At 46.1% G+C, this 27,909-nt stretch overlaps 1 protein-coding gene across 3 annotated transcripts in view; it reads left to right on the top strand.

The window, feature by feature from the left end:
- Positions 1-1,035: 1,035 nt before the first annotated feature.
- The window catches only part of Cacna1f (calcium voltage-gated channel subunit alpha1 F), a 27,957-nt gene continuing 1,083 nt past the window's right edge, over positions 1,036-27,909 (top strand). The window contains exons 1-46 of one of the 3 annotated variants that reach the window (XM_055597497.1): positions 1,036-1,060; positions 2,700-2,943; positions 3,805-3,910; positions 4,124-4,263; positions 4,505-4,647; positions 4,732-4,884; positions 5,441-5,637; positions 5,743-5,846; positions 7,580-7,735; positions 7,997-8,091; positions 8,207-8,300; positions 8,461-8,487; positions 8,632-8,792; positions 9,764-9,989; positions 10,982-11,189; positions 11,316-11,436; positions 11,559-11,640; positions 12,732-12,777; positions 13,447-13,498; positions 14,195-14,336; positions 14,496-14,625; positions 15,298-15,357; positions 15,503-15,609; positions 15,697-15,784; positions 16,106-16,213; positions 16,298-16,350; positions 17,956-18,102; positions 18,666-18,867; positions 18,955-19,113; positions 20,245-20,355; positions 20,593-20,676; positions 21,456-21,476; positions 21,672-21,800; positions 22,091-22,156; positions 22,418-22,509; positions 23,071-23,230; positions 23,547-23,674; positions 23,941-24,037; positions 24,217-24,319; positions 24,568-24,669; positions 24,776-24,906; positions 25,123-25,248; positions 25,507-25,676; positions 26,425-26,526; positions 26,633-26,760; positions 26,855-26,967. In XM_055597497.1, coding sequence (XP_055453472.1) covers positions 1,036-1,060; positions 2,700-2,943; positions 3,805-3,910; positions 4,124-4,263; positions 4,505-4,647; positions 4,732-4,884; positions 5,441-5,637; positions 5,743-5,846; positions 7,580-7,735; positions 7,997-8,091; positions 8,207-8,300; positions 8,461-8,487; positions 8,632-8,792; positions 9,764-9,989; positions 10,982-11,189; positions 11,316-11,436; positions 11,559-11,640; positions 12,732-12,777; positions 13,447-13,498; positions 14,195-14,336; positions 14,496-14,625; positions 15,298-15,357; positions 15,503-15,609; positions 15,697-15,784; positions 16,106-16,213; positions 16,298-16,350; positions 17,956-18,102; positions 18,666-18,867; positions 18,955-19,113; positions 20,245-20,355; positions 20,593-20,676; positions 21,456-21,476; positions 21,672-21,800; positions 22,091-22,156; positions 22,418-22,509; positions 23,071-23,230; positions 23,547-23,674; positions 23,941-24,037; positions 24,217-24,319; positions 24,568-24,669; positions 24,776-24,906; positions 25,123-25,248; positions 25,507-25,676; positions 26,425-26,526; positions 26,633-26,760; positions 26,855-26,967 — 5,439 coding nt within the window. Of the gene's footprint in view, positions 1,094-2,699; positions 2,944-3,804; positions 3,911-4,123; positions 4,264-4,504; positions 4,648-4,731; positions 4,885-5,440; positions 5,638-5,742; positions 5,847-7,579; positions 7,771-7,996; positions 8,092-8,206; positions 8,301-8,460; positions 8,488-8,631; positions 8,793-9,763; positions 9,990-10,981; positions 11,190-11,315; positions 11,437-11,558; positions 11,641-12,731; positions 12,778-13,446; positions 13,499-14,194; positions 14,337-14,495; positions 14,626-15,297; positions 15,358-15,502; positions 15,610-15,696; positions 15,785-16,105; positions 16,214-16,297; positions 16,351-17,955; positions 18,103-18,665; positions 18,868-18,954; positions 19,114-20,244; positions 20,356-20,592; positions 20,677-21,455; positions 21,477-21,671; positions 21,801-22,090; positions 22,157-22,417; positions 22,510-23,070; positions 23,231-23,546; positions 23,675-23,940; positions 24,038-24,216; positions 24,320-24,567; positions 24,670-24,775; positions 24,907-25,122; positions 25,249-25,506; positions 25,677-26,424; positions 26,527-26,632; positions 26,761-26,854; positions 26,968-27,909 lie in introns of all 3 variants that reach the window. The other 2 variants (XM_055597496.1, XM_055597498.1) reach the window with 2 other exon arrangements.

The raw sequence follows: 27,909 nt of genomic DNA, 5'->3' as shown, positions 1-27,909 counted from the left end.
CAGAGGTAGTCTGATCTCTGAGTTTGAGGACAGCCTGGTCTACAAAGAGAGTCCAAGACAGCCAGGGCTGCATAGAGAAAGCCTGTCTCGAAAAAAATATATATATATAATAAAAAAATAAATGGACCATTTTAATATGCTACATATACATATACAATCCAATGAATATTGACACAGCAAATAGCTATGAAACTCTTATGTATTGAACAGCATATTTTGTCTCTACTACCCAGTAGCGCTAACATTTGTCATAAAAAAAAAAAAAGACACGTACATACACACACACACGTCACTGTGTGGCTCAGTTTCTTAACTATAACTGTTTTTCATTGTTGTGCTGTCCTGTCTTGGTTTGGTTGTGAGACAACAAAATCTTGCAGTGTAGCCCAGATTGACCTCAAAATATAATGATAATACTCCTCTTTCTTCCAAGTGGCGGGATTAAAAGCTTATAGCATCAACCCTGGCTATATTCTGTTTTTAATTACTGTAAATTTATAATGAGCCTTTACATCAGATATGGTAAATTCTCCCATTTTTTTTTCCAAAAAGGTTTTGGCTGTTTTTCATCCCTTGTAATCTCAAAGAATGTCAATTCAAAAGAAAAACATGCTGAGATTTTGTTTGGCATAGCCAACGCAAAATGCCAAAGAGATCACTTTGGGAAAATTTTACATCATCACTAAATGTCATATATTTCTCCATTTTACATCCCTTTGATAGTTACTATTTGACTTTTTTTCATAGAGATAATGCACATATTACGTTTTTCCTATGTACGTCAAATGTTATATGCTATTGGAAAAATCACATCATTTTTTCTTTAGGTTCTGCCTGCTTAATGCAGGTATCTATTTGCACTTGAGCAGTGCCTTTTCACTTGCCAATCTCGGCCCTACAAATATCCCATTTGCTCCCTTGCTCACCCTCCCAACTGATACTATTATTCCCCGCCCCCTGACCTTAATCCCTCTAAGGCTGGGAGAGGAGAAGGGGGGGACTATATGCAGATGGCCCTTACATCTCCAGAGGAGGATGTCGGAATCTGAAGGCGGGAAAGGTGAGAGCAGCCATCCACCCCTGAAGACCCTTGAAGTCACCCTGGGCTCTGGTCCACCCTCACCCTCTCACCTACCTACTGCCCACCTGGATCCTATTTCTGTAGAGTCTCTGGGGGAACTAGAATGTCATCACCCTCTTCCTGTACTAGACACCCCTTAATAGAGCTTCTTTTCCACCTGATCTCTGATGCACCACAACCTAGCCTATGTGCTAACCCCAATAGCCCACCAACTTAATTCATAGCCTTAGTTCCGAAATGAAAGCCAGACTCAATCCTGACCCTAGCACTCACTCCACCTCTAACTCCAAATCCGGCCTCACACTAAACCTTAATCTAAACCTTCCTAACCAGAAGACAATCCCCTACTTCCACCACATGGGACATTAGAGTCGCAACCTCATCATGGCCACAGACCTTATCGTGAACTTGAAGGTCGCCTAACCTCTAGACACCAGTACTGCTACTGAGTGATTTTCCCGGCTGTCCAGAAATAGCACAGACCCTTTTTCAATTTTTATTAATTTATTATATGTGTGTGTGTGTGTGTGTGTGTGGGTGTGGGTGTGTGTGTGTTCATGTATGCGTGCCATGTGTGTGCAGTGCCAGCAGAGGTAAAAAAAAAAAATGGGTATCAGATCCCCTATAACTGGAGTTACGGGAGACTATGAACTGCCATGTGGGTGCTGGGAACCAAACCCATTTCTTTGGAAGAGCACTAAGTGCGCTTAGCTACTGAGCCACCTGTCCAGATTGAACAGACTCTTTTACAAATACAAAATGAATACAGAGCAAGAATATACAGCTGATGCTATTGTAAGATGGTAAGGCTCTAGAGTCAGAATGCCCAGGTTTGACTCCTGACTCAGCCACTTCAGCAAATTACTAACTTTTCCTTTCGATCTCCTCATTTTGAAAGAGTAATAGTATCACATACTAGGCATTCTTAAGAATACTGAGCTCAGCTTTCCTCACAACATCCTTATAATGCAGGCAACTATTATTGGCGTCCCCCATTATACATATAAGAAAATTGAGGCCAAAAGGTTGTGTATTAACTTCTAAATAGCAGTAAGAATTTTAATTCAGACAACTTATTTCCTTCAAAGCTAGGGATCTTAACCTGGCCAACCTACTACTCATCTCAGAAACTGAAACAAAGCTACAAAGTCTTGAAACTGTGTGCTGAAAACCCCAATGCAAAATGCAAACTCTGCTCAAAATTTATCCCTCACTTTGATCCTAATTCCAAGCCCAACTCATTCAAATATCCAGCTTCAACCCTAAATAAAACTTCAACCAAACTCCATTCTTGCCTATACCAATGAAGGCTAGACCCACTCTGACCCAAGATCCACCACTGAAATATGACCTGAAGTTAAAATGCACAGCGTGGTGATCATCTAGTCAAGTCTTACCTTGCTTGAAAGTACTCTCACTTCCATTCCTCAACCAAACTCCCACCACCCTGAACTTCATTCCAACATTGATTGTTAACCCTCAACCCGCAACCCAAGCATGCCCCACTTCTCCATAGTTTGACATGTTCTTCTTTCTTCAAACAGAGGGATGGGGTTAGACTAGAAATTGCTCTGATTGTCTCATGCCATCTCTTCCCTGACTCTGTTTCTCCACACAGACACCACCCCAGAGCCCAGCCCAGTCAATGGCACAGGCCCTGGTCCTGAATGGGGACTGTGTCCTGGGCCTCCAGCCGTGGGGACTGATACCACTGGTGCATCAGGCCTGGGGACCCCAAGACGAAGGACCCAGCACAACAAACACAAGACTGTGGCCAGTGCTCAGAGATCACCTCGAGCACTCTTCTGCCTCACCCTAACCAATCCCCTTCGTCGATCCTGCATCAGCATTGTGGAGTGGAAGTATCCTGGGAGGCTAAGGGGTAAGGATCACCAAGGGTGGAAGAGTCAAGAATTAAGTCAGTCTTAGAATGGAGAAAAGCTGAGATTACAAGAGATCAAGGATCAAATACTGGGGGGAAAGATTTCTGGGATGGGAGACTAGCTCAGTGGCATAGCATTTATTTAGTGTATTAGATGCCCTTAGTTGAATCCAAAGCATTGCAAATGAGGGAGGGAGACAGACAGACCGACAGACAGAGCGAGAGAGAGAGAGAGAGAGAGAGAGAGAGAGAGAGAGAGAGAACTAGAATAGAGAGGAAGTCTAGAGAGGAGAAGGTCACCAGGATCAAGAGTCAAGCACTAAGCTGTCCATGGTTGCATATGCCTATAATCCCATAACTCAGAAAGTTGAGGCAGAGAACTGGAAATTCAAGGACAGCCTGGGCTACATGGCATGGTCATGTCTCCAAAAAAATTCAAGTTGGGAGTGTTCAGTCAGTATAGTGTTTCTAGCATGCACAAAGCCCTAGGATTCAATCCCCAATACCCCATAAACTCACTTGTGGTGATCCTTCCCATAAGAAGGTGGAATCAAGACCAGAAGTTGATTCAGGTCATCTTCAACTACATAGCACAGCAAGTTTGAGGTGTAAGACCAGCCTGAGTTACATAAGACTCTAATAATAATAATAATAATAATAATAATAATAATAATAATAATAGTTGAGAGGGAGGAGTCAAAGTTAAGACCTTGGTCAGGGCAGGGCTGAGAATGTCAGAACCTTGAAGTCTAGAATCAGAACTGGGTAGAGAGGGCACTAAGAGAATTTGGAATTTTCAATATCACTCTTCCTGGGTCCTTAACTGTGTGTTCAACCTGAGGCCTTTTGATATTCTCATTCTCCTGACCATCTTTGCCAACTGCGTGGCATTGGGGGTATATATCCCCTTCCCCGAGGACGACTCCAACACTGCTAACCACAACTTGGTGAGTCCTACCCCATCCCCAGCCAGTCTGCAGTTTCCTTTAGAGCTAAAGCTTAAGATATCCACCCAGACCCCACCCTACGGGGCCTACCCTACCCCACTCTCGGTATTGGCAAAAGCAACGTGAACTTGCGCCCACACCCGCAGTGTCTGACTGCCCCCAAATAAGTCCAGGCCTTCACTCCCCCACCCCCACCCCATGCTCTGCCTTCAGGAACAGGTAGAATACGTGTTCCTCGTGATTTTCACTGTGGAGACGGTGCTCAAGATCGTGGCCTATGGGCTGGTACTCCACCCCAGCGCCTACATTCGCAATGGTTGGAACCTTCTCGACTTCATCATCGTTGTGGTCGGGTGCGCATCTGCAAGGGGAGGGGCACCCCACCCTAGTTCGCAATCCTCTGAGTTCCGGAGCTCAGAGAAGCAACTGCTTCAGACAGCTGCTCTTTGGCAACTAGAATCAGGAATATGAACATATTTTAAACCGTTTGCGTTTCCAGTTACAGAGACTTGTGCTTTTCTAAAGAGAAAGGAGGGAACTGGTGGGAGCCAAAGGCCTGACTCTTCTCCTCCCCATCTTATGCTCCCCCATCAGGCTGTTCAGTGTGCTGCTGGAGCAAGGACCTGGGCGGCCAGGTGATGCCCCGCATACTGGAGGAAAGCCGGGAGGCTTTGATGTGAAGGCACTGCGGGCATTTAGGGTGCTACGGCCACTAAGGCTGGTGTCTGGGGTCCCGAGTAAGTATATCCCCCCCAACCCGAGTTGGAGGTGGGGCGCTCGGCTGAGGACAAATGCGCTGAGCCCATCCCTCCTCTCCACAGGCCTGCACATAGTGCTCAATTCCATCATGAAGGCACTTGTGCCACTGCTGCACATTGCCCTGCTGGTGCTCTTCGTCATTATAATTTACGCCATCATCGGACTCGAGCTGTTCCTCGGACGCATGCACAAGACATGCTACTTCCTGGGATCTGGTCAGACAACACCCTTTCACAGGACAGGACAGGGCCCCTGCCTTCACTTCTGGGTCCCCTCTTGTTTCTAGAAAGCCTGCTCAGCTTAGCAAGACTCTAGCCTTCGGTTCTACCCCAGTGTAGCCAAACCTGTATTCAACACTCTGCCCTAAATCTCAGAATACAACCCTCCCTCAATAATAGCTGTGCAGGTATCACAAGACTCCACCCACAGACCCAGTCTGCCTAGCGGCATTTAATACTGCAAACTCCACAGCTCACCCTTAGGCAATTATGTAGATTCATTCTCTACCCTCTTTTCAAGAAACTCTCATGAATTCACAAGGTTCATGCACATTCACTCTTTCCAGACCCATGTTGGAAGGACTCAGCTTCCTAGTGATTCAAATGGAAACTTTCAGGGGTTTGACCTTAGCAGAGGAACCCAGGGTTACTTTTGCCTTAAAAATATTGAAACAAACTTTCAATGAGGATGGGGCTCCAGAGTGGCAGGAACCACTGCCACTTTGCTTTGTTTGACTTTGCTTCATAGCTCTGGGCTCCAATTTTTCTGCAGATATGGAAGCAGAGGAGGACCCGTCGCCTTGTGCATCTTCTGGCTCTGGGCGTTCATGCACACTGAACCAGACTGAGTGCCGTGGGCGCTGGCCAGGACCCAATGGTGGCATCACAAACTTTGACAATTTTTTCTTTGCCATGTTAACTGTATTCCAGTGTATTACCATGGAAGGCTGGACAGATGTCCTCTATTGGGTGAGGTGAACAAGCCCTCTCACAGCTTGGAGGCTGCACCTGCCCTTCTTCCCCAGCTCAGGTTGTCTGTCTGCATGCTATAAGAGAAATATGCTCTCTCTCCAGATGCAAGATGCTATGGGGTATGAACTACCTTGGGTGTACTTTGTGAGCCTCGTCATCTTTGGGTCCTTCTTTGTCCTCAACCTTGTGCTTGGAGTCCTAAGTGGGTGAGAAGCCTGGATATTCTCCACTACAATAATCCCCCTCTGCCTTTTTGTGCTTCTAAATTCCTAGGCATCTTTCAAAAACCCCATATGAGCTAGGCTGGCCAGTACAACCCTGTAACCCCTGCTACTTGGGACAGAAGTATCCAATTTAAGGCCAGCCTGAACAACTTAGTGAGACCTTGCTTCCCTTTTTTTTTTTAAGTTAAAAAAAATAAAGTCTGAGCACTTGTCTAGCGTGTCTATGGCTCAGGGCTCAATCCTTAGCACACTGATGTGTTAATCTGATGTGTTCCTTCATCATTCAACCTTAAACATATATGGTGTGGCACGCACTATGAGAGAAATGGAACAAGAAATGTGAAAACCCCTGGTTTGTTATGCATTGCATTTTCATAGGAAGATTCAAATAATAGCAACACATGATAAGTAAATGTGTGTACATCTCTCTCTCACACACAATGTATACTGTGAAAAGAAAAGAAAAATAAAGAGAAACAGGGAGATGATGCAATTAAAATACCCACATCTGGGGCTGGAGAGATAGCTCAGTAAAGAATGGTTGCCAAAGTTGGGTGTGGTATTTCATGCCTTTAATCCCAGTACTTAGGAAGCAGAGACAAGCAGATCTCTGAGTTTGATGACAGCCTGGTCTACATAGTGAGTTCCAGGACAGCCAGGGCTACACAGAGAAACCCTGTCTCAAAAAAATAAAAACAAAAAGAGTATCTGCAGAAGATCCAGGTTCAGTTGCCAGCACCCACATGACAGGTCACAACCACCTGTAACATTAGTGCTAAGGGAGCTGATTCCCTCTTCTGGATTCCAAGGGCCCCTGCATGTAAACATTGTACATATACTTAGGCAGGTTCACACACACATAAATAATAAATACTTTTTTTCTTTTTTGGTTTTTCAAGACAGGCTTTCTCTGGGTAGGCCTGGCTGTCCTGGAACTCTCTCTATAGACCAGGCTAGCCTCAAAGTCAGAATTCCATCTGCCTCTGACTCCCAAGTGCTGGGATTAAAGACCTGTGCTACTACTGCCCAGCCTAATAAAACTTTTTTTTAAAGAAATAAATAGGAACAGCAGAGCTAAGTATAGCAATTCATATCTGTACCTAACAGCAAGAGGCAGGAAAGATTACAAGTTTAGGGAGGCCCTGAGCTAGTAATGAGTCATTATCTCAAAAAATACAAGCAAGGCAATTCTGGAGTATACATGTATCATCCAGCACCTAGGAGGCAGAAGCAGGAGAATCATTTTGACTAAATAACAAGTTCAAGATCAACCTGGGCTGCTTGACAAGTTCAAGGTCAGCCTAGAGTACATGAGGTCATATGTATGTATATATATATATATTTTTTTTTTTCAGAGTCCAGCAACATGGCTCTGTGGGTAAAGATGCTTGTTGCGAAACCTAATGACCTAAGTTCAATACCCAAGACCCACATAGTAGAGAGAGAGAGAAAACCATCTCCCTTGGATTGTTATTTGGTCCACAGGCCATGACACCCGATAAATAAATAAATGTTATTCTTTTAAGAATCAGGCAAGACCTCTTGCAAAGGTGTTGATAGTATTCTAAGTTCTAGGAACAGCCAATGCCGAGGCTTGGGGGCTAGAATGTCCTTGGCATATCCAAAGAGCAACTAAAAGGTTATCGCAGCTAGGATGAAAAAGGCAAGGTTCTGGGGTTGACTTCCTTATGTAGTCTTCTCCCCTCCTGCTCCAGGGAGTTCTCCAAGGAAAGAGAAAAGGCAAAAGCACGAGGTGACTTTCAGAAGCTTCGGGAGAAGCAGCAGATGGAAGAGGACCTTCGGGGCTACTTGGACTGGATTACACAGGCTGAGGAGTTAGACCTTCATGACCCCTCAGTAGATGGCAACTTGGCTTCTCTTGCTGAAGAGGGACGGGCCGGCCATCGTAGGCAACTCAGTTCTAACCCAACTTCATTCCTACCCCAGATATGATTGCCCTCCTGAAACCCATACCAAGCCTGCAGCCACCCTAGGTTTTACCCCAAATCTAGCTCAGGACACAGAAACTCAACCCATACTCAGATACGAAGACTCCAACTAGTACCTTGTCATCTAGACCTGACCCTAATTCTGCCCTCCAGGCCATCCTTCCCAGTTGGATCTATCCCCACAGGGCCACAATTGTCAGAGCTGACCAATAGGAGGCGCGGGCGACTACGATGGTTCAGTCACTCCACTCGTTCCACACACTCCACCAGCAGCCATGGTGAGGATCACTCCAGCAAGGGGCGGGGCAAGCTAGGGTGAGAGGACAGAAGAAAAACCCAAAAGTGGGACCTAAAGTCTTTGGGTCCTGACCTCTATCCTCACTTTGCCCACAGCCAGCCTCCCAGCCAGTGACACTGGCTCCATGACAGACACCCCAGGAGACGAGGATGAAGAGGAGGGGACCCTGGCCAGCTGTACACGCTGCCTGTGAGGGATCCCAGACCTTGAACCCTAAGTAGCCCAGACTGCACCCACCCTCCTCCTTACTTTAGCTTCAAACCCTGACCTTGGCCCCTGATGTCCAGTCACAGCTGCTGATTGCCTCTCAGCTCCTTATGACACCCCCTCCCTTTCCCATCATTTCTAGAAACAAGATTATGAAAACCAAGGTTTGGTAAGTTGTGAAAGTTGTGCAAACTTTTGGCCCCATACCTTTGAAACTGGGCCCACCTCCAAGGCCCATGTGACTTCTGGGCTCCCTGAACACCGGGCTGACATAGGCCATCTCACTGATGGTGATGGGCTCTCCTCTGCTCAGCCGCCACTTCCGCCGAGCTAACCGGGGTCTCCGTGCACGCTGCCGCCGGGCTGTCAAGTCCAACGCCTGCTACTGGGCAGTACTGCTGCTCGTCTTCCTCAATACATTGACCATCGCTTCGGAGCATCACGGGCAGCCTCTGTGGCTCACTCAGACTCAAGGTCTACCTCAGCCTGCCAGCTCTCTTCCTTATCCCTTGCTCCCTCTACCCCAAAAATTCAAGCACAGCCTCTCTAACCATCTCAGTGACTCTAGATACTACCTTCCAATCCAGATGAGTGCAGAAACCTTAGCCTCTCCTATCCCACCCTGCCACACCTATGTGGTACCTGCTATGCACATCAAGCTCTAGTCTCAGTATTTTCAATGTCCAAACTCAAACTTTGTTCCGCTAGAACTTTAGTACCTAAGTGCTCAGGTTGAGAGTCCTCATTATGACAGCACTGATGTCAATCTACTAACCTCCAGGCCTCAGCTCCCAAGGGGCAGAGCAAGAATTAGAATCCTAAATCTTAACACCTTGCTATCTGGACAAGTTAACCTCTCTGTGCCTCAGTTTCCACATGCACAAAATGAAGATAATGATAAATATCCATGGCATGGAGTGGTTGGGAGGATTTCATGATCTCAGCTGTAAATATTGTTTGGCCTACATCAAGTATCAACTGTTACTATTCCCTACAATCACAATCACAATTTTGTCACTGTTCCTGTTTCTAACCCCACCCCAAACCAGTTCAGTCCCAGAGAAACCCTAGGCTTGGAAATGGGGGTATAGCTCAGTGGTAGAGTACATGTGTTTGGCCCTGGGTTCTGTCACCAGAACCAAAAGCATAAGATATAAATAAAAAATAATAATTTAAAAATAATAAATCCTAGGTGTTAACTGTACCATTGATATTGGTGTTGTCTTGAGCTTACAAAGGCTGATTTTGGCCCCCACCTTAAATCGATCCTCTAGCCCAGCTCTAAACTTCACTCGCTCTAACCTACAAAGTCACCTCAATCCCTAACCCCAGTCAAACCCTGGCTCATACCTGGCCTGCTCTCTGCTACCCCAAGCTCACACCAAAGCTCCTGGCTTCCTAAATGTCAGCATGACCTGCTCACCTACTATTCCCCTCCTACACAGAGTACGCCAACAAAGTACTGCTCTGCCTCTTCACGGTTGAGATGCTTCTCAAACTCTACAGTCTGGGCCCCTCTGTCTATGTTGCCTCCTTTTTCAACCGCTTTGACTGCTTCGTGGTCTGTGGGGGCATCCTAGAAACCACTTTGGTGGAGATGGAGGCCATGCAGCCTCTCGGCATCTCAGTGCTCCGGTGTGTGCGCCTCCTCAGGATCTTCAAGGTCACCAGGTATGTATGCATGGGGCCCAATACCCAGCCCCATCTCTACACACCCTAGCTCTGACAATGATTTCATCAGCCTCCTTATTCACTTAGCAAACACCCATTGAGCACCTACTGCTGCATGCTGACCTTCTAGGCCCTAGGAAAACAAAACAAGAACAAATTCCTACCCTCATGGAGAGGAGAGTTACCCAGGAATAGTGCCTCCTTCGTCTCCATCCCATTTCCCAATCTAACTGTACCCTCTTCCTCAAGCCCATCTCCATGCTCATCTCCTATCCCAGCCATAGTGCTTTCTCTTACCCCAACCTCAACTACCCATCATCCACTGGCCCACTCTCTAATCCCAAACCCAACCCAATCTCCCGCCTCATCCCTAACTCCCACCCAAGTCCCATCACTGAGCCACTCTCAATTCTCTGATGCATCTCTACTCCTGTCAGCAACCTTTTCCAATTGCAACCCCATTTTCTGTTCTACTTAGCCTCAAGCTCCTCTTTATCCCTTTTCCTATACCAACCTTCAATCAGAACTTTTTCCCAACCCCAAATCACCATGGCCCCATGCCCAATTCATTCCAGTCTCAACACGAAACTCAATTCTATCTACACCCCCACCCTAATTTCATCTCCCACAACACCTCTAATGCCAACTGTAATTCCAAACTTAGGGGTACCCTCATTTCTTACTATTTTTTTCAAGATAGGGTTCCTCTGTGTAGCCTTGGCTGTCCTGGACTAGCTTTGTAGGACAGACTGGCCTCAAACTCACAGAGATACACCTGCCTCTGCCTCTTGAGAGCTGGGATTAGAGTGTGCCACCATCTCTTGGCCTTTCTTACTCTTAGCACACTTCAGTTCCAGAAATCACTCCCAACTTCACTACCTAAGTTTATTTTAACCCCATTTTCCCCAATGTATCCCAAGTTGGAGGTCTGCCTGACTCCTGACTCTACAGGGGACCAAATGTGAACTCTGTGCTTTCTATCTCTGTTGCAGGCACTGGGCATCCCTGAGTAATCTGGTTGCATCCTTGCTCAATTCCATGAAGTCCATAGCATCCTTGCTGCTTCTCCTCTTTCTCTTTATTATCATCTTTTCCCTGCTTGGCATGCAGCTATTTGGGGGCAAGTTCAACTTCGACCAGACCCACACCAAGAGAAGCACCTTTGACACCTTCCCTCAAGCCCTCCTTACTGTCTTTCAGGTATGGCCTGATGACCCTGAAGTGTGTGTGTGTGTGTGTGTGTGTGTGTGTGTGTGTGTGTGTGTATTGGTAGGGCCTGGAGTTATAGGAAGTCCCAAGAACTTTTTGATGACGCTCTATCCCTAGATCCTGACAGGTGAAGACTGGAACGTGGTCATGTATGATGGTATCATGGCCTATGGTGGCCCCTTCTTCCCAGGGATGCTAGTGTGTGTTTATTTTATCATCCTCTTCATCTGCGGCAACTGTATCCTCAGAGATTTGGGGAGGGAGGGCTGAAGAGAGCAGGATGAGGGTGGATGGGGGGACAGGCCTGGGCAGCCCACAGGCAGGCTATTTCTCTGTCTTTGCAACCTGAGCTCATTCCAGACATCCTGCTGAACGTGTTTCTTGCCATTGCTGTGGATAACCTAGCCAGTGGGGATGCAGGCACTGCCAAAGACAAGGGCAAGTGAGTCTGGCTTCATCTCCAAGACATCCTTTCCCTAAGATCTCTGACTTGGAGCTCACAAACACACATCCCACAGGACTTTTTTTTGTGCTGGGAATCCCTAGCTCCAGATATAGGCCTAATGAATTAATCCATTCAGCACACATTTATTGAGCAGACAGTTTGTGCTAGGCCCTGTTGCAAATGCTAGGGAGACAGCATGGACTGAGGCAGCCAGAGTCCTTACTGTTTCAGGTTGAAGAACGCAGGCAAAATACAAGAGCATAGACATGTAATTTTAAGAATATGTTAATAAGTCAGGTGCTGTGGCTCTTGGAGGCAGGTTTGTCTCTTTGAGTTAGAGAGCCTCCTGGTCTACATAGTGAGTTCCAGTCCAGTCATGGACTGTCTCAAAAAAAAAAAAAAGATATGTTAATAATAAGTATTGAAAGAACAGAAAAGAGAGCAAAGCAATAGTGAAAAATGAAACCAAGCCTGGAGGTTCATACCTATATTCCCAGTACTTGGAAGGCTGAGGTTGGGGGATAAAAAGTTGAAGGCCAACCTGGGTTCCATATTAAGACTATGTAGGAGATGAAGTTCAATAAGATTGCTCCTTTGAGATGGTGGTGGTGTTAACATAGCCACCACAAAACACCAGGGTTTGGTACATAGCTTAGAGGAAAGAAATTTACCTGTTTTGGAGTTCTGGTTTCCATCTCCAGCACCATTAACAAGCAAAAACAAACAAACACATCTACCAGTGATGCAGAAATGCAGTCAAAAGGAGAATGGGGTTAGATGGGAGGAATAAAAGGACCAGACTGGGGATATTCCGAGCCAGAATGAGATTTTGGCTTTTGTTCTTGGTAGAGATAGGCAGGGGAGTGTTGGGATTTCTCAGGCTCCTTCTGGCTACTGAGAGGATAGACTATTGGCATTGAGAACAGAAAAAGCAGACCCAAGAAAGGTCTGCCCTGACAGCAGTGCCCACCCCAGCCTTATCCATATCTTACTACCTGTAGCAATCAGCCTTTATTTCTGATAATAATAATAATAATAATAATAATAATAATAATAATAATAATAATAATCTGCTTATTATTGAGCAGAGAGAAGAACAATGAAGGAAATCCTCCTCAGGAGAACACAGTGTCGGTGAGTTAGAAGCCTGGGTGTGGTGATGAACACCTTTGATCCCAGCAGAAACAGGAGAGTCCCCATGGGCTTCAAATTAGCCTGACCTATAGAGTGAGTTCCAGGCAACCAGAGCTATAGAGTGAGACCCTATTTATTAAAAGGGGTGGGGGATCCGGAGAGATGGCTCAGAAGTTAAGAGTACTTGCTGATCTGACCTGAGTTTGGTTCACAGACTCATGTCAAGCAGATCACAACCACCTGTAACTCCAGGTCCAGGAGATCCAAGTCCTCTGGCCTCTAAGGTCACCTCCATCACACACACACACACACATAATTTAAAATAATAAAAAAAAAGTATTCAGCCAGGCAATGGTGGCACATGCTTTTAATCCTGGCACTTGGAAGGAAGAGCAGACAGAGCTCTGAGTTTGAGGCCAGACTGGTTTACAAAGTGAGTTCCAGGACAGCCAGAATTACACAGAGAAACCCTGTTTCAAAAAAAAAAATCTTAAAGAAAAGAAGTTGTCTATACATTCCCCTCCCACCCATTCCTATCAATGTGTGCATGGGTTCAACCTCATCCTCTGCCAATCCGTTTCCACAGTAGCCTTTCCCTTCTGTGCCTCCTTTGTGTCCATGTCCTAGCATCTCTTCCCCAACTGAGGACTCCTGTCTTGCTGTCTCCAGGTACCTGGTGGAGAGAATGAGGAAGTGGAGGGTGCAAAAAGTGAAGGAGCAGGCAAGTAGTCAGGTGCAGGAGACATGGAGTCTTGGGAAGAGAACCCAGAGAACCAACTCCTGAAAAAAAATCTCTGGCCAGCAGACTCTTCTTCCAGTGTCACCCTGATGGCAATAGACATGGTGGTATATGCCTGTAGTCTTAACACTTGGGAAAGGCCGCAAATTCAAAGACACGTGTCCTAAATAGTGAGTTCCGGGTCAGCATGGACTGTATTAGAGACACTAGACACCATCTCAAAAAATAAATAAATAAGGACTGGGAATGTACCTCAGTGGTGGAGTGCTTGCATAACATGTGCAAGGCCCTACGTAAATCTTGAGCATGACAAAAATGATTATTCTGAGGTGAATGAATGGGTTTGGTGTGTAGCCAACAACATTTGGGATACCAAGGTTAAACAAGAGAAATGGACATTTTATTTTACTGTGTGCCTTCTTAGAGCCTTTATTATCAAATTGTGTGTGCACATAACACTCACTAAGCACATTTCCCAGGTTCTCACTGTGTCCTGGGTGCTGTTCTAAGAGCTGGGCACACCATATTAAACAAAGCAGACATATGATCCCTTCCCTGAGGAGCTAAGAATCTGAGCAGGAAATGGGAGGAATTTATCCTATGTCAAGCAGAATTCCAGGAGCTTCTCATTGATTTTTCTCAGCCAATTTTTCTTTTTTGCCCTTTTCCCAGCACCAGACATGGAGGAAGAAGAGGAAGAGGAGGAGGAAGAGGAAGGTGGTGCAGGGCATGTGGAACTCTTGCATGAAGTTGTACCCAAGGAGAAGGTGCTACCCATACCTGAAGGCAGTGCCTTCTTCTGCCTCAGCCAAACCAACCCGTAAGTGATAGGAGTGGCAGTAGGACAGGGCAACAAGGGCTGGCCAGATGTGGAGCCCCTGAACTATCTAAAAGGCAATGGAACGAAGATATATCCCTTTGGATCTCCCAGTAATCTCTCATCCTGGCTTCTAATCCCTGCCTTTTTTCCACTCCCCAGACTTCGGAAAGCCTGCCACACTCTCATACATCATCATATCTTCACCAGTCTCATCCTGGTGTTCATCATCCTCAGCAGTGTGTCCCTGGCTGCTGAGGACCCCATCCGAGCCCACTCCTTCCGCAACCATGTGAGTCCATGGCTGAGGGTTAGAAGGAATTCACAAGGACATTCTCCTGGGCACAAAGCTAAAGCCAGAGTAGGAACCAGGAGAAGACTCTTCACTGGGCTAGGAAAGAGGATCAGTAATGGTATAGAATACAGTGCCACCAACCGTTTCCATAATCAGAGAAGTGTGGGCAAGGGATCAGGATCAGGATTTGACTGGGGGGAGGAGGGAATCTCTGCTCACGTTAAACAGGCCAAGGGCACTTATGTGGCTGGGTAGAGACAGGGGAATCTAAATCTAAGCCCTCATCTCAGATGGCCTAACCTTTGGTATTTATAAAAGTCTTTCCTGATGCTGAGAGGGAAGGAAGAAGGAGAGCAAGACTTATCCTGAGAGGTGCACACACAAGCTGGCATGGGTACCTGCTTGGATTTCTATCTAGTACCTGAGAGGCTGATGCAGGAGGATTACTGCAACTCCTAGGCCAGCTGGGGCTGCAGAGTGAGGTCTCAGAGAGAGAGAGAGAGAGAGAGAGAGAGAGAGAGAGAGAGGAAGGAAGAAAGGAAGGAAGGAAGGAAGGAAGGAAGGAAGGAAGGAAGGAAGGAAGGAAGGAAAGAAGGGAAGGAAGACACACAAATATGTACCAATCCCCTTTAGTTATAACAATGTTCCTCATCTTTCTCACTTTCCCAGATTCTGGGATACTTTGATTATGCCTTCACCTCCATTTTCACTGTGGAGATTCTACTAAAGGTGATTATTGGACCGCAAACCATTCCCTCAGTTGCCCAACATATTTTCTGCCTACCCCCAGCACATATCTTTCTGGTCTTTCTCCCCTCCTCCCCACCTGCTATCCTCAGGTCTGAGGTTTAGTCCAATCTCATCTGATCCCCAGATGACAGTGTTCGGGGCCTTCCTACACCGAGGCTCTTTCTGCCGTAGCTGGTTCAATATGCTGGATCTGCTTGTGGTCAGCGTGTCCCTCATCTCCTTTGGCATCCAGTGAGTCACACTTCCCCCTGATCACCCCACTCCTTCCAGAACCAAGACCAAGCCCTAACTGGGGCCTGAAAACTTCCCGTTCCACAGCTCCAGTGCTATCTCAGTTGTGAAGATTCTCCGAGTACTCCGAGTCCTGCGGCCTCTCAGAGCCATCAACAGGGCCAAGGGACTCAAAGTAAGCCCAGCTCACCCAAACCCACATGACCTAGGCTCTGGGTCAGGATCACTGATCCAACTGACTATTTGCACAAAGACATGACTTTGCAGCCTGAACTCCACAAGTGACCATGCATTATTGGCCATACGGTCTGAACCATGTTCCGCACAAGTGGCTATACCAATAGCCACATTTCTCTGATTCATGTCCTTGACGTGTGACTACATATGCTTGCCTAGAAATCACTTATTCCTTCTTGCTATCCACACCCGCTCTCCCACGGTACTGCCCTTTGACCATGTATCCCTGACTCTGACTTGCAACCACACACTCCCGCAGCATGTGGTGCAGTGTGTATTCGTGGCCATCCGGACCATCGGGAACATCATGATTGTCACCACCCTCCTCCAGTTCATGTTTGCCTGCATTGGTGTTCAGCTCTTCAAGGTACAGGAAACCCCAAGAGAGGTCCAGGCAGGGGTCAAGGTGAGGGGGAATGGTAAATCTTCTTGACGGATTTTCTCCCTACAGGGAAAGTTCTACAGCTGCACTGATGAGGCCAAACACACCCTGAGAGAATGCAAGTGAGTGAGTGTTTGCCCTCTATGGGACCCAGAACCACTCCCAGATCACATAGAGAAATCCAGAACTCTCTAAGGCCCCTGAAGCTACTTACAACCTCTTACCAAAAACTCTAAACATGTCTGTTTTCCTAAAAGTCCCCAAGACCCTCGAAATCCCCTAAAGGCTCCAAGATAAACCTCAGGAGATCTCATATCATAGAGGCCCTTATATCTATCTCAGCAAGCCCTCAAACATTCCCCATAACCTTTTACCACGTTCTTCAGTGTTACCTACCCTCCACCCTGACCCGCTTGCCATTTCCTGCTCTGAATGCCAGCTTCCATCTCAAGCTGCTTGTAGAGGGAGGAGGTTTTAAGCAAAGACCATGAAGACAGGAATCCCTGACTCAAACCCACTTCCTGAGGCTTGGAGGCATTTATTCAGTTTGTTGAGCCCCAGTTAGTTCAAGAGATTAAGTGGGAATAAAAAGAGTGCCTGTTTCATGGGGCCATTAAGAGAAGTAAAAAGTCAGTGCATGGAATATGTATACACAGTAAAGTGTCTGTATGGTGAGCCAGCACAGTGTCTGGCATACAGTCAGTGCTAAGAAACTTTGGCCACTTGCAGAACTGCTTTCCCCTGGATGGCAAAAATAGTTAATGACAATGATGTTGGTGCTATGCCAACTGTGTTCTGGAAATTAGTCTTGTTTGTCGTTGTTTTGCATCCACGTATTTATTCATATGGGGAATATGCATGCCATTGCATATGTGTGGTGATCAGAGAAGAATTTGAGGGAACTGGTTCTTTCCTTCCACCATGTGAGTTCTGAGGATAGAGCTCAGATCATCAGGTTAAAAAGCAAGAACCTTAAAAAAAAAAAAAAAAAAAAGCAAGAACCTATTTGTTTTTGTTTTGTTTTGTTTTGAGCCTTGGTTTCAATATGTTTCAAGACAGCCTTAAAACTCTCAAAATTGTTTGCAACTCACCAGTTTCATCTTCTCTCACCTGAGTTGCTGTGATTACAAGCATGTGCCACGGGGTTGGGGATTTAGCTCAGTGGTAGAGCGCTTTCCTAGCAAGCTCAAGGCCCTGGGTTTGGTCCTCAGCTCTGGGAAAAAAAAGACAAAATAATAAAAAGACAAAAAAAAAAAAAAAAAAACAAGGTAACAAGCATGTGCCACTATGTCTTACTTGATTTACCTATTATCTTGATTGTTTATTATAAGACATGGTCTCAGTGTGTGCTTCTGGCTGACCTGGAAAGCACATAAACTAGGATGTCTTCAAACTTGCTAACTTCTTCCTGCCTCTGCCTCACAAGTAATGGTATTATATACATGTGAACCTTCATAATTAGCAGTCATTCATTGATTTACTTAACCCTTGTAACAAATGAGATGGATTCTGTTAGTATCCTCCCCTTTTAGATAGATGGTGAAAACAAAAATTGCATAAGACTGAAGGTTTACACTAAACCAACCAGGAAATCAAAGGGCAGGATGTGAACCCAAGTTGTCTAGGTACACCACTTTGTGCTGCCACATCCATAATAAAGATCCTAGACCCTTTGCCACAGCTCCCCATTCATCCTCCCTCATCTAACCTGTCTACAACATCCACAGAGGTTCCTTCCTCATCTATCCTGATGGAGATGTGTCACGGCCTTTGGTCCGGGAGCGGCTCTGGGTCAACAGTGATTTCAACTTTGACAACGTCCTTTCAGCCATGATGGCCCTGTTCACTGTCTCTACCTTTGAAGGCTGGCCTGCGTGAGGGGCAGGGCCTTGGAGAGTGGGGAGAGTGACAAGAGACTGGGAAGATAATTCTAGATAATTGCCTGGCATCACTTGGTCACTTGGGAAGGGATGAGAGTGTATCTTGGGGATGTAATGAAAATCTTAAGACTGGATAGGTTTTTTTTTTTTCTTTCCTTTTTCCTCTTTAAAGTGTTTGAGAATTGAACCCATGTTTTGTATATGCTAGGCAAATGACATAACCATTAAGCTACATCCCTACCTACTAATTTCTTGAGTCAGGGTCTTACCACCGTGTAGCCCACTTTAACCTCCATAGTTGAGTTCCAGGACAGCCAAGACTACATAGTAAGACCCTGTCTCAAAAGAAAACAGAACAAAAACCCTAAAGATTTAGGACTCTTTAAAAGCCTTGTGGGGAGTTATTTGTAGATATATAGAAGTTACAAGTGATTAGGTTGTAAATTTAGGGGGAGTTGGTATGTCAGACAGAAGATTTGGGGGTGAGTATGATAAGTAGCCTGGGAGGAAGTTGGAGGAAGCTGGGATTCCCCCCAAACACTCACTGTCTCCTACAGGCTGCTATACAAAGCCATAGATGCACACGCAGAAGATGAGGGCCCTATCTACAATTACCATGTGGAGATATCAGTATTCTTCATTGTCTACATCATCATCATCGCCTTCTTCATGATGAACATCTTTGTGGGTTTTGTTATCATCACATTTCGTGCCCAGGGAGAACAAGAATACCAAAACTGTGAGCTGGACAAGAACCAGGTAACCTCCTGACCCATGGCCACCAACTTGTCTCCCCTTACCGTGGGAACCTCCCCTGCTCACTCAATGCCCTATACCACTATGCAGCGCCAGTGTGTGGAATATGCCCTCAAAGCCCAGCCACTCCGCCGATACATCCCCAAGAATCCGCATCAGTACCGCGTGTGGGCCACTGTGAACTCCGCTGCCTTTGAGTACCTCATGTTTCTGCTCATCCTGCTCAACACGGTTGCCCTAGCCATGCAGGTCTGAACCGTCCATCTTGACCATTGGCAGACATTTGTCCTTTTCACACAATTCCTTGAGAGCTATTAAGAATGCATTGGGCTGCAAATAACAACCCCCTTCCCCCATCTCTGCCTAACTGACAGAGCCTTAAGTTGGCATCATATTGTAACCTTTCTTTAAATCTATAGCCAAAAGCTGCATTCTGCTTTTAAAGATACTGGAATGTGAAAACAATGGTTTTCACAATGACTGTTGCAAGCTGTTGTGGATTATAGAATACACTACAAACTCAGATTCTAATGAAAAAGGTTGTGCATCCTAGAGTCAGTGTAATTTGCTTATTTATCTCAAATGTTGAGGAACATTGAAGTTGTCTTTTCATTGTTGATCAGTGACCCAGGCTCTGTCCATCTTCCTGCTGCACCATTCTGCTATAAGTTGGTCCTTACTTCATGAACACAAAACAACTATTTCAGACATCAATACCAAACTCAAGCAAGAAAAAAAAAATGTTGCATCAAGCAGCAGTTCTTGCCTTTTTGTTTGTTTGTTTGTTTGTTTATTGAAACAGGGTTTTTCTGTGTAGCCTTGGCTGTCCTGAAATGAACTCTGTAGACCAGGCTGGCCTCTAACTCAGAGATCCACTTGCCTCTAGCTCCCTGAGTGCTGGGACTAAAAGCATGCACCACTACCACCCAGCTAATTCTTGCATATTTTAGTGAAATAAAAAATATTTTCACAGAAGCTGTCAACCAGCAGGAAACTTATGTTGATGCTTCATTCCCAGAATGACCCTTGCCTTAATGAAAGGCATTCTGAGAATCAAGAACTGGGCTTTACAGCCAGGCCCAGTGGCGCACGCCTGTAATCCCAGCACTCGAGGAGGCAGAGGCAGGCAGATCTCTGTGACTCCGAGGCCAGCCTGGTCTACAAAGGGAGTCCAGGACAGTCCGGGCTCCACAGAGAAACCCTGTCTCGAAAACAACAACAAAAAAGTACTGGGCTTTGCAGTGTCCATAAGAAGAGAAAAACAATGCAAACAGTTTTATCAGGCAGTGTTTCCATGTACCCAGGCTCAGGTCAGGGACTATGTATTTGTGTGTAGGGTGACTCTGTCTTAGGCTCTGTCCTCATGTGATTTTCCCATAGCACTATGAACAGACTGCTCCCTTTAACTATGCCATGGACATCCTCAACATGGTCTTCACTGGCCTCTTCACTGTTGAAATGGTGCTTAAAATCATCGCCTTCAAACCCAAGGTATGCCCTAGACCCACACCCAGTGAATAAACTCCTTGGGGAGGAAGCACATTCCATAGCCTGGGGTGGGGGAGTAGCAACCAAGTAGTCATAACACTAAGGAGTGAGAGAGACCCAGGTACAGGCTATCTTTTGTCCAAGCCAGGTTCTGCCTCCTCAGTACCATCTATCCAATGGTCCCCTCCCTTAGTCTGCTGGCTAAGAGAACACAGTACACTGTTTTCTTCCTGTCCACAGCATTACTTTGCAGACGCCTGGAATACGTTCGATGCTCTCATTGTAGTGGGCAGTGTGGTGGACATTGCTGTGACAGAAGTTAATGTGAGAACTGTGCTTTGTGCTAACCCTTCTACCCTCTCCCTAGAGCCTTCTTTCACTTGGGTAGACAGCTCTCACTCACATCCTTCCCAGTCCTACAGATTGAGCACGCCTCATTCTAGATCAATCTTTTTTGAGTTCTTGCTGGGCTCTAACAAAGTACTCCTTCCTCTAACCACCTCCCTTATTTCATTTTTTTCAGCCTATCCAATGGGCTCTGCTACCTCCTAATTACAATAATAGAATAATAGAATAATGCCTCCCTTATTATTTCTGTTATCTCTTTCATTATCTCTACCCCATTCCAATGGCTCCATCACCTCCATTGACTCCTGCTTTGGCTCCATCATCCCTCTGACTACTTCGTTAGCTCTACTTTTTCCACCAGCTCCATCATCCCCTATACTGGCTCTTTCCTGGCTCTGTGACCATAACCTATTGGCTCCATTGGCTCCAGCATTTCATCCAATGGGTATTACATGGTAATGACCTTGACTGACAATGCTGCCAATTGTATTTCTGCATCACTGGCTTCTCTAATGATCATCCACTGTTTCTTATTTCCATGACATTTTAACTCTATTCTTTCCTTCAGTATCTTTGCTCCACCATCTCCTTTACTTGCTCTTTTTACTTCTACCCTATTAAAACTTTATAACCATCTTGATCTACTACCAGATAACTTTCCCCATCATTCCCTGGGTGTGCACCATCATTTCCCATTGGGCATATGATTATATCATCTCCTTTATCACCTCTGTTTTGGCCATATGTCCCATCAGCATGGAGGCCATCTTGGCAAGGTAACTTCTCACCCTCAACAGGAATTTTTTTTTCAACCATCTCTCCCAGCCCACAAGTCCTTAGAAATTCTCCCTAACCTTTGTTAGGCCTGATTTCTAAGATCTTTGGGAACTGGGAGGGAGAAGGAATGAGGAAAATAAGCTGCTAGAGCTGGTGCAAACTGAGCACCCCCCCAACTCTATCCCTAACTCCAGAGTTCAGAGGACAGCTCCCGCATATCTATCACATTCTTCCGCCTCTTCCGAGTCATGAGGCTGGTCAAGCTTCTCAGTAAAGGTGAGGGGATCCGTACACTGCTCTGGACATTCATCAAGTCTTTCCAGGTAATTCCTCACTCAGAAGTGCAGTTCCCAGTCTGTTATGACATGTCGAACCCACCATTTTCAACTTTCTTTTTCTCTGGGCTCTCAATTCCTAACATGCCTCTAGCTTCCCTAACTTTACCCTATTCTATTTAATGTTGTGTCCACATTTGGGAGACACATGTAATCCAAGAGACTTTGAGCATAAACTACATCTCCCAGCAGGCCCATGCTGGGGGAGAAGGATGCATTCTGGGATGTATAGTTCTCTAACTGCACTTGAAATATCTGTCCCCTTCCCATTCTCACAGGCCTTGCCCTATGTGGCACTTCTCATAGCAATGATATTCTTCATCTATGCAGTCATTGGGATGCAGGTAAGCGGAGACCCTAGAGAATACTCCTCTGGAACCCTTCTGTCTGAGAAACTGGATAGCAATAGACCTACCCATGGGGGTGGAGGGGCAGAAAGATAGACAAACTAGATGACCCAGGGTAAGTCTGTATGTGTAGAATGGACTCATGACTAATTGCTTTGAAGATTATGAGGATCCCTTAGGTATTAAGAAGTGGGAAGTGGATGGGAACACATGGGAGCACAGGTTCACCCCTAGCACACAGCCTCTGTATGTCTATAGATGTTTGGCAAGGTGGCTCTTCAGGACGGCACACAGATAAATCGAAACAACAATTTCCAGACCTTTCCACAGGCTGTGCTGCTTCTGTTCAGGTGATAAACCCCCAATTCCTTCCTACCTTGCTCCCCAGAATACCTAGGGTGCCCACACACCCTCTCGGGGGCCCCAAGATGCCTAAGCTATGCAAATATGAAGGTAGCCTGAGTTCCATTTAAGCAGAGGTCTTTTCTGGCTGTGATCTGAGGTAGTCTTTCAAAATATTCCAGTCTAAGCCATCCTTTTGGTGGCTGTAAAATGTGACCCCCCCTTTTTTAGTCTACAGTGCCTTCATCTGTAAGAGATATTCTATAACTGCCATTATCATGGTCATGTTAGTTGCTGAAGCATTGAAATGGAAGCTGGTAAGATGGCTCAACAAGTAAAGGCATTTGCTGCCAAGCCTGGCAACCTAAGTTCAGTTTCCAGAGTCCATATGATGAAACAAAGGAAAAGGCTTCCACAGTGCCCCCCTCGTACACCCCCCCTACTAAATGTAAAGTGTAACCCCTGGTGAAAAGTAAGTCATCCCCTCAATTCCCTTGACCTCCACCACCATCTGTACTTGACTTTATAGCCTCTTTCTCAGAATGCCACCCCTGGTTGACCCTCCCCAGGTGTGCCACCGGAGAGGCATGGCAAGAGATAATGCTTGCCAGCCTTCCTGGAAATCGATGTGACCCTGAGTCTGACTTTGGCCCAGGCGAGGAATTTACCTGTGGTAGCAATTTTGCCATTGCCTATTTTATCAGCTTCTTCATGCTCTGTGCCTTTCTGGTAAGAACCATTTCCCCACAGTCACTATTATTGCCATGGGGGCTGGTTTTCGGTGATTCAGAGATGTCCAACTTAATTGGGCCTCCCAGATCTTGAGAGGGCTGCCCCAACAATAAGTTCGGCCAAAGAGCTTGTAACCCAGTGACCCATATAAGATCATCCCAGGGAGGGGGCTACAGCTGGTATACAAAGTAAATAACCTGTAATTAATATAAAAAATAAAAATAATATTTAAAAAAGATCATCCCAGCTCCTATTCATTCCCCAAACCCAACTCTGTTCCTTTGCTTAACTCTGCTTGCTCATTCACCCACAGATTATAAATCTCTTTGTGGCTGTGATCATGGATAACTTTGATTATCTAACCAGAGATTGGTCTATTCTGGGACCCCACCACCTCGATGAATTCAAGAGGATCTGGTCTGAATATGACCCTGGAGCCAAGTATACCCTCTAACTTCTTACCTAGAATCCTAGGGATAATATGCTTCCTTCCATGGCCCCCTGGTCCCAGAAGTTCAGATCCACACATTCCATCACCCATCAGCAAAGGGGTTTCTACTGACCCATTCTCTGACCTCTCCATCTGTATTCCTCCCTGCAGAGCCTTAAGGTGTTGGCATGGGAGGGAATGATTGGCTAGGGGTGGGGACTTAAGAAATACCTAAAGGAGTAGTGTTGATCCTGTGGTACCTCTCCAACTACCCCAGGGGCCGCATCAAGCACCTGGACGTGGTTGCCCTGCTGAGACGCATCCAGCCACCACTGGGATTTGGAAAGCTGTGCCCACACCGAGTGGCCTGCAAGGTCTGTGTGCCTGCCCACCCACTCACCTGCTGACCCTCCAGGAAGGCTCTATACTCTATGGGAAGGGAAAGGGACTTGTCTTTGGTAGGGATGGGTATATAACTAAATTCACAAAGCTTTCTGCCCTGGGCATTCTGAACATTTTCCCAGAGTGGGTTCTATGTCTCTTGCATTTATAGAGACTTGTGGCAATGAATGTGCCCCTCAACTCAGATGGAACAGTGACATTCAATGCTACACTCTTCTCCCTGGTGCGGACATCCCTGAAGATCAAGACAGAAGGTATGGGGGAAGGGAGGATCAGGAGTCAAAGGATCCCTGGGGAGGATTCAGGAAGCAAATGCAAAGAATGACAGACATACATCTCCAAACTCTGAACCTCAAAATGGCTGACCTTGACTTCTCCAGACCTGCTTAGAGATCTTATTTGATAGTAATGATGTGAAGCTTCAAAGCAAAGTCCCCACCAGCAGCAGCAATAAGGAGCAACTTCTCCCATTTCCCCTGCTCCATACTCTCCTGCATTGCAGGGAACCTGGATCAAGCTAACCAGGAGCTTCGGATGGTCATCAAAAAGATCTGGAAGCGGATAAAGCAGAAATTGTTGGATGAGGTCATCCCCCCTCCAGATGGTGAGCTGCCCACCCCCAGCTCTGTAATTGTCTTCCCAGATTATTTCTGATAGCAGTAGCAGTGTAGAAAAGCCCTGTGTGACTTTGCCCTCTTTTCTTGTCCCAGAGGAGGAGGTCACTGTGGGCAAATTTTATGCCACATTTCTGATCCAAGATTATTTCCGAAAATTCCGGAGAAGGAAAGAAAAAGGGCTACTAGGAACAGAAGCCCCAAGGAGCACATCCTCTGCCCTTCAGGTCTGAGGGACAGGGTGCTGTGTTGCCACGTGTGTGGGGCTGACTTCCCTCTTGATCTCATGAAACCTACATCACAGAGGAAAAAACAGAGACCTAGACCTCACAGGGGGTCAAGGGATCCTCCAAGCCCTGGCACACACACTCTTGTATGGGAAGCAAGCTCATAGAGGGGCACTTTAGACCTTTAGCTACCAATTTTTCCATCCATACCCACAGGCTGGTCTAAGAAGCTTACAGGACTTGGGTCCTGAGATCCGACAAGCCCTTACCTATGACTCTGAGGAAGAAGAGGAAGAGGCAGTGGGTCAGGAGGTTGAGGAGGACAACCCAGAAACATACAAAGTGAGGACAAGTTTCTACTCCCCACCAAAACTCTTGCCTGTAAAACGCTCCCTCAGACCCCTAAGTGAATTCCATACTGTCTCTGGAGAGAAGCCTCCTCTACAATGGAAAACTATTCAATACCTATCACTGGCTGTTGGAAAACAAGACCTGATTCAGCCCATAGGGAGCAATGTTCCCCGTGGACCAGTGAGGGAAACACTGATCAATAACTTAGCCATTACATTGATGAAACACTAAGCCAATTACTCTCCTCAGGACTCCGTAGACTCCCAGCCCCAATCTCGATGGAGCTCCAGGAATTCAGCGTCTCCAACTGTCAGTGAGAAAGTTCCAGAGTCTCTTTCAACTAGGCCTAGTGATGATGATGGGGTGGCTCCTGACTCCAGGCAGTCCAATGTGCTCCAGGCTGGATCCCAACCCCACAGGTTTGGGCAAACATCTGGGGAAGGTTATGAGAATGGAGAAAGACTAGACAGTGTATTGGATGGCATGGAAGGTGGGCTAGGGGCCTTCAAGAAGAACTTTGGGAAGGAAAGAAATTTCAATGGCTCAAGTGAGAGTCATATGTGGATGGGCCAGAGCAGTAATCCCAGTACTTAAAAGATAGAGTCAAGGCAGGGGGGATCCAGAGTTCAAGGTTGTTCTTGGCTATAAGGAGAATCTGAGACCCTGTTTTTAAAAAAGGGGAGAGAGGCAACAGTAGCACAGGCCTTTAATCCCAGCATTAGGGAGGCAGAGACAGATATCTGTGAATTTGAGGCCAGCCTGGTCTAGAGAGAGAGTTCTAAGACACAGAGCAAATTTGTCTCAAAAAAAAAAAAAAAAAAAAAGCAAAGACAAATCACAAGGTAACAAGAGAAATATGAAAAAGAGAATAACAAAAAAAATTTAAAAATGCAGTGCAAAAGATTAACACAAATCAAGTATGGTGACACACACCCTTAATCCCAGCACTCAAGAGGCAGAGGCAAACAGCTTTCTCTGCTTTCAAGACCAGCCTGGTATACAGAGTGAGTTGCAAGTCAGCCAGGACTACATAGTAAGATCCTGTCTAAAAGTAATTGTAAATCCTAGTGTTTGAATAGGGGATGGGATATGCATGGGATGAAAGGAACAGGGAACCGGGGGTAGGGGGTTATGACCTAGTCTAACTAATATGCATCACTTCCCCAGGAGAAGCTCTAGGGTTTCCATGTTCACTATCCCAGAAGAAGGAACTACTCAGCTCAAAGGCGAGCAGGACAATCAGAATGAGGAACAGGAAGTCCCTGACTGGTACAGTGTCTACACCACAAGGGCCATGCAGGGGAGGGCAGGAGTGTTGGTACCCCAACTCTGAATCCCAGACCTGATTTCACTGCCAGCTCTGTGTTCTCCACAGGACCCCCTACTTGGATGACCAGGCAGGGACTCCCTCAAACCCAGTCCTTCTGCCACCTCACTGGTCGCAGAGGCATGTAAATGGGCACCATGTACCACGCCGACGTTTGCTGCCCCCAACACCTGTAGGTAAGCAGATCCAGAAAAAAAATGGAGCCTAGGGAACCCTAAGGATTAGCAGAACAGAGTGCAAGAGGGATGGCCATTGTTCTTTTCACACCAGGTCGGAAGCCCTCCTTCAGTATCCAATGTCTGCAACGCCAGGGCAGTTGTGAAGATTTACCCATCCCAGGCACCTACCATCGTGGACGGACCTCAGGACTAGGCAGGGCTCAGGTGAGGAAAAGGGATGCTGTGGCCTTCAGGGATATAGCATCTTAGGCTGAACTTTAAAAACATACATTTCAGAAATACACATAATCCCTACTGTACCTATGGAATGGCTTGGCTGTCCCCAGTTTACAGGAGGAAACTGAGGCTTAGAGTTTATCTACCAGTAGTCACAAAGCTAGTAAACAACACAATGAACATTTTTAAATATTTAGTATTTATTTATTCACTTATTAATTTTTGTGTGTGTATGTGTCTTTGTGTGTCTATGTGCATGTGTGTATGTGGATACACTTACCCATAGGAGTGTGATGTGTCCAGAAAACGGTTCAGTGTCCTCCTCCATCATTATCCACCCATTACTTTGAGGTAGGGTCTTTTCCTGAACATAGGGCTCCCATTTTCTTGGCTAGGCAGGAAGCCCTCAATGTCCAGTGACCTTCCTGCCTCTGCTTCCCTTGGAGGTAGAGTTACATGCATGGGAGGCCTGGACTGTTACATGGGTGCTTGGATCTGAACTCTAGTCCCAAGGGTTGTACAGAAGGTGCTTTGAACCGCTCATTTACCTCTGTACCTCCTCCCTCCCCCCTTGACATTGAAATCCATGTTTTTGAGTCAGCTATGATGGCATGCACCTGTAATCCTATCACTTGGGAGGTAAGCATAGGAAGATTAGAAGTTCAAAGTTATTCTCTGCTACATATAGAGTTGAGGCTAGCCTGGGCCACATGAGACTCTGTTTCAAAAGAATCAAAGCATCTAGATGGGGTGGTTCATACCTATAATCCCAGCCGTTGTGAGGCTGGCACAGGAGGATTGCTGAAAAGTTGAGGCCAATCTGGCTTATATAGTAAATTATAGGCCTTGGTAATAGAAAAAAATCCTGTCTCAAATAAATAAGTAGATAGATAGATAGATAGATAGATAGATAGATAGATAGATAGATAG

This window comes from Psammomys obesus, unplaced genomic scaffold (genome assembly GCF_907164565.1).
Source record: "Psammomys obesus unplaced genomic scaffold, mPsaObe1.curated_primary_1811, whole genome shotgun sequence".
NCBI classification, from domain to species: Eukaryota; Metazoa; Chordata; class Mammalia; order Rodentia; family Muridae; genus Psammomys; species Psammomys obesus.
The sequence above is the reverse complement of the archived record's forward strand: the minus strand, read 5'-3'. Positions and strand labels throughout refer to the sequence as shown.